The following is a 9,413-nucleotide window of genomic DNA, read 5'->3' as shown; positions in this document are numbered from 1 at the left end:
TATATATATATATATATATATATCGTGTACAGTATATTGAACACTGAGTACGCGTATACCGCGATCCTGAGCACCGATAAGTCTATCCACTTGTACATACGAGACTAGATAAACGATGCCTAGGGTAAACGATAGGAATTTTCGCGGCGGCTGGTTCCTTCGCGAAAGAAGATCTCGTTCACCTTGCGATGCGTGAAACTTTGTGATGCGAATACGATTAAATGTTAACCCTTTAAGGATCTACATTTCAACATATTGCGTTGATTGAACAAAAATATCTGAACAAAACAGTGTAGACAATATTATTAGAATAACAATAAAATCGGTCTTGGTAAAAATCAAATTTTTTTTTTAATTCTCTTTCGAGAAGTTCTTTTTTCAGACGCATGTCGAATGTAAGAGATTTCAAAGATTATAAATATAAATACGTTTATATAAGATTATAAATACGTTTAATCTGTTGATAATTTACATGTACATAGAATAAACGCGTTTTCCAATCACAAGCTTTTTACAATGCTCTGCTCGAATGACGAAGGGTTAACAACATTATACGTAATCATTTTCGCAATAAATTAATGGAAATTGTAATACCTTTAAGAGACACCAGCCTCGCGAAATTCCCGATTTATCTTGTACATTCGAAAGCCCGTCGTACGTAGCGTAAAGTACTTATATCGTTCCATTGTATTCCTTTCCGTTCGAATGAGAAAGAGAGAAAGAAAGAAAGAAAGAGAGAGAGAGAGAGAGAGAGCTCACATCTTTAACGGGAGTAGAAACTCGAAACCCGACTTAACTCTGTTCTTCTCGAAAACCTAAACGCATAATATCATCACGCTCCTTCCTTTGATTTACCATTTAAGGGCAGAGTGGAGAGAGATTACAAGGCGAATCACCACCATTCTTTCCCAATTCGCGGATGCGCATCGTGAATGATCCTCGTATCTTCGAAGATGGAACCTCCACCACCATTTCTCCTCAACTTTCGAAACGTCGACGGGCAAAGAGCATCCTCTAACCTTCACTTTAGAAATGGGCGAGAGTTAAAGGAGTATCAAATGCGTTTGAAAGTAATTTTTCCCTGAGTTATTGAGAACGAAGTTTATTATTATTAGACGATATCAACGAGCAAGTTTCGAGAGTTACTTTCATAGTCGCTCTCAAAATAATCCCCCCCATTAAAAAAAGAACGTTTTCTACTCTCAAATGTATTCCCATCTTCAAATAATTATAACACGAATAAGTCGAAAGTACAAACCGGCTCCACTTCATCCTCCATGATAAAAACAAAGGCGTGTCATTGATCATTCACGATGCGTATTTAAATTGAAAATCTGAATTCGCCTTCGAGGCTGGCTAACGATCGCTGTCAACGATTAATGCCGCTCCGAATTCCGAGGAAGAACGAAGAACGTTTGAACGAGACCAGTGTAACCAACTCGTCGATCGTGATCGTGGATCCACGTGAACGAAGTAATAGATCTATTACGTTATCAAGCCAATAATCGCAAGGAAATCAGAGGAAACAGATATGATTCGCGATTGGTTAAGTGCCAAACGGAGTGAGTCGTTCAAACGTTCCTCCCCCCTCTGCGCGCATCTTTCTGTAATTCTTAAGATGGATTCAAGTATACGTTGAAATGATTAACAAATAAAGTACTGAGTGTTCCTTTCTCACTGTGGCTGCAATTTTTTTTTTTTTCTTTTTTCTATACGTCGCGAAACGTATATATTGAGCGAATTTTTATTTCTCTCTCGATAATGATAAATATAATATATAGAGAGAGATATATATATAAGGTGGAAGAAGATGGATTGAAAAAGAATAGATTGCAAGTTTTTAGATAAACGTATCATTGATCTCTTCCAATGTAATATATATCATAAGAAGATGTGTTATTTTATTTCTTTTCAGTAAATTAAAAAATGTTAATTGTAAAATTATAATATTGGATATAATATTGAATAACGGGATATCTGTTTGCGAGTTAAAATTGAGATGATTTGTAAGCGGGCTTTGTTTCGACAGAATTGCATAAAAAAGAAATATTTTTCTGAGATACTGGTAGTTGAGAAAAGATTGGAATAAGTATGACGTAATAACATCTTAACCGATAAGAACTGGATGATCGAAAAAGAAAATTTGATATTTGAAAGTGATCGATTTCTGATTCTGATTGCAACGATTAAAAAATAATTGGATATTTTCGAAATTATATGATTTTTTTTAATGTTAATTAAAATTAAGATTAGAAAATGAAAAATTTACTTATCAAACGTCTATTCGCGCGAAGGAAAATCAACAAGGCCGACAAATCTAAATATATCGTTGAATCGCTTGCCACTACTATTTACTTCGAAGAAGAATATTTATCTCTTTACTAAGAAAGAATAAGATAGGCCTCGTGTAAATTTCTTCGTTAAAGTCGAAGAAAAATATATTGCGCCGAAATTATCACGATTCTTAAATTCTTCGTAAAAATTTCCAATCATAATACATCGCATTATAGCGAGAATAATATTAATTTGAGAATTAAATTATTCGTCGAGATTTTATTTTTCGTTAATAGACTAAAATACTACTATATTGAGAATGAAAAATATCTACGTGAAAACAAAAATACTTTGGAAAATTTTTACTCTCAAATACAATTGTTCGCACAATTGTGGTACAATTTCTACGGAGAAAAATTTGCAGACAAGAATACCTTGTCGTTATTTACGAAAAAATTTACATCATCTCGACGACATAATTACCAATGTATTATCGAATTCATACATAAAGCCTCGATAAAGAAAAGTGTGACGTTATAAAGAAGAAAGCTCATTAGCTTAAGCCATCGAACGGTTCGAACCACTTAAAAAAAAAACGGATATCTGAATGTCTACTCGAAGGCAAATCGATGCCCCCCTTGTTTCGAGATTAAAGTTTCGATATCTAAAAAGGTTGCCGGAAAGGAATCGTTCGTTCGACCATCGGTATGACCATCGACTCCTCGAGATGGTTGTTCCATTAAACTGTGCGCCACTTCTCATAAATCGCCGGTTTAAAACGTTTTATCGGCACAATTCGGATAACATTGCTCCTGCGTATAAGGCTAAACGCTCGTTAATCTTTTCCAGGCGAGATGCGTGGATCAGGCACGATCATAGGCGATCGCCTGGAAAATTGATGGAGAGATGTTATGGGAGAGTGAGAAAAAAAATTGGAGACCAAGCGCGTTGATTCTTTCACGACATTGTTGTGAAAATCTTCTGGAGAGATTAGGAGAGACGAGAAGAAAATTCTCATAGTTTTGTTTGGATTATGGAGAGCTTAATTTGACGAGCTTGACATCTCAAGGAATCCTTGGTGAATCAGAATCAGAAATAAAATTTGCATAACAAAAATAGAGATTGAAAGGAGAGTAGGAAAGGATAGGAAATATTTGGAATTTTATAGATTCTGATTGGCACAATGATTTTGGTATGTTAATTTCATCGTCGGTTTCGCAAAGAAACTTTGATAATTATTTTATCGCGAAATCTGTAGATTTATATAAAACAAATTCTTATTAAATCTCAATAGCTTAAAACCCCTCGAAACTATATTATTACAAAAATAATAAAGCGCTTCGAAACCTATATATTTATAAGCCTATATAAGAAAAAAATAAATTAACAAGAATATAAAGAAAACAAAAAAAACCTATAATTTTATAAATTCCAACGCAAAGAGATCTCAATCAAAAGAACCTTCCATATAGAGAAGAAAAGTATAAAGAGAGAAAGATTTAAAAAAAACAATTTCAAAATCTACGAAGAGAATTTACATTGTCGCAAGATTAAATCCGTTAACTTGAGCAATACGTTTGTTTATTCGCGTGGAGAGGGGAAGTACGAAGGAGATCCGGAAATCACCGCCGCCGATCGATCCGCTTCAAAACAGAAACAAACGACGGCGTACATTCGTACATCATCGTTCTCTGCGAAGATAATGAAATGCACGACGACGAAATAGGCGGACGCGTGCGACTGTGTGCGTAACGCTGCTCGCTTACGTTTATATAATGCCAGACCCGGGAAAGTGAGACACCATTGAATCGTCGACCGTCAAAGAGGCACGCGTTTCTCTCTGTCGAACGACATGAAACTCCGCATATCCGTTCTTCTCGTCGCCCTCGTGGCCATTCTTCTGCATTCTGCCGGTAAGAAGATCCGTGTAAATGTGGAATTCGTTTGATTATTTTCAGAACAGTGTTTCAATGGTTTTTCTTTTAAATTTAAAAAGTAGTAAAATTTCAAATTAATATAATATTTGTCTATTTTAAAAGGGATTAAAAAATGCCCAAATAAATTTATGAATAATTTTTTCATTTCAATAAAATAAAGATGGAGAATTTTTAATTATCTTGATCTTTATCTGTATTTAATTGTCGATTTTAGCAGAAAATAGCTACACTTTTATCGTTCGAAGAACGAATGGCCCTCTTTCGAAGGGGCCGATCGTGGTAAATTGAAATATTCGCTCGAGCGAGGTGAACCCTTGCTTCGTTTCGTTCACCCTATTCACTTCACGTTCCATCGAAACTTTCGAATCGACCGTACAAAACATCGCCGATTATTTAACAATTTTTCGCAGCAATAACGTTAACATCCAATTTACAGAATACACGACAGCAAACAGCATATGTCCTCGAGAGAATTGCCTCGATTCGACAAAGTGCGAGCTTTTTGTGGTGGGTGCTACGTGTCCACGATCGAGTGACACGTGTTGCAGCATTGGTAAGTTCGTTCAAAATGTTATAATCAACGAAGAACGGAAATTGCAAATATTTATTCTTCGTTAATTGGGTCCATTTTTAATTAGGAGTTAAGAAACTGAAATAATTTGTAGATAATTCAGTGTGAAACTCTTCGTTTATAAATAATTAACAATTTATAAAATGTTCTTACTCGGATCTTTATAAATGACATTGAATTATTCTCGTTCTTATAAACAAGCTTTAACTCGTCAATCTTGACTCAAGAAAAAAAATACACTTATATCACGTTCGTGTTTATTCTAAACACAAATTAGAAAATTATTACAATCTGTCAAGAAATAACTTTACTTCTATCCATGAAAAACGAAAAATATAAAAAAAGTTATTCCATATTTTAAAAGAAGGCAATAAATATCGAAAAATTTTATTCCGAATCAACTTATCGAAGAGCGAAATTTATTTATTTATTATTTATTCCTGAGTAAGCAGTTCCTGAAAAGTGTTTGACGTTCGATTTAAAGTTTTTCCATCGTTTTTCGCACGAGTATTACTTTTTATCGATAAGATAAAGAGCTGTTGTGGAAACGTTTATTCCGGTCACGGTTAGAAAATACACGGTGGAGGTAATTATAAACCTGGTAACGATAACGTAACTCCGCGTTACAAACTGGATATAGCAATTTCACAACACGCAACACCGTCATTTCTACCGTGCCAAATCGAATGCTCTCGAGATTCACTTTTGCACGGCGTGAATTCGGAACGAAACCATCGACCGGTTAATTCATGCGTCACGCTGTCCACACTTTCACGAAACATGTCGCCACCTATAACTACGTTCAACTTGTTTCTCTATGCTCTTCGGGTTCACCACTTCGTTAAGGAGTTCGAGAAAGATAATTCGTTGGGTGATTATGGTTTTCATTGGAGAAATCATCTTGTCTCCTTGTATATATATTTTTTTTAATATTTCGAATATTTAAAACTAATAAATGTTATGTTATTTTTAGGAGACAATAATATAAAAACTTTACTAATTTAAGAGAATTTAAGAGAATCGCTCTTAAGTTGAGAAAAAAATTCAACATTTCCTCAACTAAAATGATTATTCCTATTTATGATTTCTTTATCAAGAAATGTTATTGCATTTCAATTTATATCTATTTGAATTTTCATCTCTTCTGCTCCGATAAATTAACACACATATATATATATATTTTTTAATTTTCCTCTTCAATAACGTAAACTTTCAATGGATATTATTTCTCGAAACTTTGATACTTTTGCTCAACAATAAAAATACGTATTCAATTTTCGTGTTCACAGTGAAATCGGAATACAGAACCCACTGCAACCACTTCGCGGGCGAGTGCATGGACTTCTGTAACCAGGCTCTGCAACACGCGGCCGTCGATTGTCCATCGGACAAAGTGTGTTGCACGTTAATTTAATCCGTGAAGAGAGGAACAAAAAAAAACAGGCAACAACGAGAAGCCTTCCTATCTATCTACCTGTCCACCATCTGAACAATAGCGTTAACGTAACACCGATTAGTCTCGACATCGATCTGTGAATGTATGAATCCCGTATCATCTGTTCGTAACACACGGTAGAAAAGCGAGTTAATTGATTTTACAATCGCAATGATTGTGTGGACACGAAAAATGGCGTGCGCCGATTGATAATTGTGAACACGTTGCGACACAAACGCGTGGGACGTGAAATTAGTGCAAATGTGAAAACGTGAAAACTTCCGCGAAATATGCACTTGCTCCGTTCGTTTCTCTCGTTTCAGTGGATGAGAAAAACGTGAAACGTAGTAGTAAAACGTGTTTGTTATAATAAAGCATGCGTGTTTGAGAGGTAGTCTGAAGAAATTTAAATGAAACCTTTTCACGATATCTCGATAAATCATTTTTGATTGATGAAAGATCGAGAGTTTTTCACGATGATTTTATATATCGAGAATATATGTTATTAAACAATGTTTCTTTAATGTACATTATTCTTACGCTTGTAGTCGATGAACGATATATCTTTAATTACAGTTTTTTTTTTTATTTACGAAATACGACACGAAGCAAGAGTTGAACGATATTCAAATAATTTTGAAACGATCAATTGTCCACGAACACGGAATAAATCGTATGTAATACAATTCGACCATTCATTCGAAATTAATCGATAATTAATTTCAGAAGAAAGAAGACCAAACCTAACCTCTTTCTTCTCCCTTTTGCGACCAATCTTCTCCACAATCAATCAATCGATCGATTAAATTAAAAATCTTCTCCACGATTCTTCTCTAACCAAACCAAATAAAACTACTCGAATAATTCGAGTAGAAGAGAAGGAAGGGAGAGCGAAGAGAAGCAGGAAGAAATAAGAAGTGGACGTGGAGGGGAGGGGGAGAGGCACGTATCGCCGCGGGCAATGCAGGACGGTTTGACGGTGAGGGAACGCACGCACGGAAGATTTAGCGTCGTGTTGGTCAGCCCTGGAGGGTCACTCGAAGAATCGAGGCGCGCGAGAGAGAAAGGAGAATGGCCCGAGGCTCCCTCTATCGTCGGCCATCGCTCGTCGAGATATAAGAGAGCATGGGACGGTGACGCATTCGTCAATGCGAATTACGAACGTTGTAAAGCGTTGGCTCGAGACGATAGCGAGCAGGGATATATCGTTCGAACTGGCGGGATTCTTCGTGCGCGCGGGGAAGCGAGAAGGAAGAGAATACCTTGCCCGAGGCCAGACACGAGGAACATGTGACACTAAATATAGAAACACGCCACGAAGGAATTCTTCGAAAGGTAACGAAACAAACATTCTCGTTTCGACAAGAAATACTAAATAACACGTGACGTGATCGCTGGTTGGGTCAAAAGCAACTTTCCTGTAGATCCAGAAATGGTGAAGACGCGTACTTTTACAGCTAACGATATTTAAATAAATGATCTTCTTCTTATCTTCTTATAATTGCATATTATCAGAATAATCATTAAGAATCTTAAGAACAATAAAATATTTCCAACGTGAACAACAATATTAATAAATTTCCTCGAAGAGAGAAATATCCATCTCGCGTCGTCTCAAATTCTTGAATCACTTCAACCACTTGATAAAAACCACTTGATAAATCCATAACGCAAAGAAATTATCGAGAGGACTGCGAGGAAGAAGAAGAAGAAGAAGACGAGAAGAGACGACAACGACGACGACGACGACGACGAAAAGGAAGAATGATGAAGAAGAGGTATACCTTGCCCGGGGCGCTGCAGGCAGATGCCAGTACGTGTACTTACATGCACACATACATACATACACATTTGTAAGAGCCGTTTCGGTTAGCCCGGGGGCGAAGGCGCGGAATCATGCAGCGTGGAAGAAGGAGGAGGAGAAGGAGGAGGAGGGCTCCCTCTGGCCCCCATCGTTGCACGGAAGATGGCCCCGGGGGCACACGCGGAGGTGTACCCCACCACGAACCACGGAGAGGAGCAACGGTCGTTCCGCTGCGGGCGCGGAAACGAGAGGAGATAGCGGCGAGCTTCGTGCGCCCTCCGCACCCTCTCCCCTGTCTCCTCGCGGCCAGAGCCGGCGAAGGGCGGAGGGCAGACCGTGGAGAAGGGGGAGGAGGTGGGATTCACGGTGCCCTGAGGACGTTCAGCGAGACAATACGCTGTTCGTGGACCCTGCGGCGACTTCACGACGGACCGCTTGCTTCTCCTCTCCTCTTCCCCTCCTCCTATTCTCTTCCCTCTCTTCTTTTCGTTTCTCTTTCTCGCCGTTTATCCGCCCTTCCTCGTTTCATCCGCTTTCAGCCCCCTGGTCCTCGGTATTCGTCCTCGGATTCTCTACGCGCGTTCTTGTTTCGCAATTTTTAAACAAGGAGAACATTTGCGGTGGGTATATTCTACTTCTCTCTGGTAGAGCAGAGAGGAGTAGGTTTGATTGTTTCTCTTTCTTTCGAGACGGTATCACGAATCGATTTTCAATTTGTTGAAAATGGTAATGCGTTTGACGAGTATTCTAATTCTTTTTGTCAATTTAACGTTATATTCGAAAACTTCTTTCTTCATTCTTCATCAAACCCCTACGATCTACGTTCACGTCATACGTTCACGAACATCTCAAAGCAAAATTTCTTATACTATATGCAACCCTACACATAAATAATTTTAAATACATCCACGGATATTTGAAGATATTTGAAATATTAGATATAAGACATTCAACGCTGCCAAGTTTAAAAGATTGCAAGAAACGTAATAATTCCTTCGCGAATACCTTAAAACATTCTTACGCAACTCCACGAATAATTTTGAATACACATTTGAAATACCAAACGCGAAACATGCAACTCTGCTGTCAACTATGTGCTAAAAGACTTGCAGAAAAAAAATTCAACGAATCCGCGTATCCATCGATAAACACATCGATAAATATCGTAATCCATCGAAAGGCATCCAACGCTGCCGAGTTTCAAAAGACTCGAGGAACGATTCAACGATGCAAGGGACGATGGATGTACAAGGAAGTCGTCGTTTCTCCCAGAGAGTAACCGGTAACAAGGATTATATTCGCGGAAACTTCGTCCTTGTTTGCGGGGGAGGGGTGGGAGGAAGGTGAAGAAACTATCTCCGCGGCTACGTTCCGTCTTTCGATGTAATAAAG

General features: G+C 37.8%; 1 protein-coding gene and 1 long non-coding RNA gene across 2 annotated transcripts in view; one reads left to right on the top strand and one right to left on the bottom strand.

The window, feature by feature from the left end:
• Window positions 1-3,913: 3,913 nt before the first annotated feature.
• On the top strand, window positions 3,914-6,212 carry LOC102673074. Its single transcript, XM_006618671.2, has 3 exons — window positions 3,914-4,187; window positions 4,648-4,764; window positions 6,072-6,212. The coding sequence occupies exons 1-3, from the start codon at window positions 4,127-4,129 to the stop codon at window positions 6,194-6,196; spliced, it is 303 nt and encodes a 100-aa protein (XP_006618734.1). The 5' UTR covers window positions 3,914-4,126; the 3' UTR covers window positions 6,197-6,212.
• Window positions 6,213-7,012: 800 nt separating this feature from the next.
• LOC102673208 overlaps window positions 7,013-9,413 on the bottom strand; it is a 10,176-nt gene continuing 7,775 nt past the window's right edge. Inside the window, exon 3 of the long non-coding RNA XR_422195.2 lies at window positions 7,013-7,665. This is a non-coding gene — a long non-coding RNA (uncharacterized LOC102673208). The remainder of the gene's footprint in view (window positions 7,666-9,413) is intronic.

Source organism: Apis dorsata, unplaced genomic scaffold, assembly GCF_000469605.1.
Source record: "Apis dorsata unplaced genomic scaffold, Apis dorsata 1.3 scaffold_365, whole genome shotgun sequence".
NCBI lineage: Eukaryota > Metazoa > Arthropoda > Insecta > Hymenoptera > Apidae > Apis > Apis dorsata.
The sequence above is the reverse complement of the archived record's forward strand: the minus strand, read 5'-3'. Positions and strand labels throughout refer to the sequence as shown.

Excerpts from the sequence above, each read along its gene's own strand:
- LOC102673074 (XM_006618671.2), top strand. The coding sequence starts at position 4,127 with ATGAAACTCCGCATATCCGTTCTTCTCGTCGCCCTCGTGGCCATTCTT. Across the intron at positions 4,188-4,647 it reads CATTCTTCTGCATTCTGCCG|AATACACGACAGCAAACAGC; the intron begins GTAAGAAGATCC and ends TCCAATTTACAG. Across the intron at positions 4,765-6,071 it reads TGACACGTGTTGCAGCATTG|TGAAATCGGAATACAGAACC; the intron begins GTAAGTTCGTTC and ends TCGTGTTCACAG.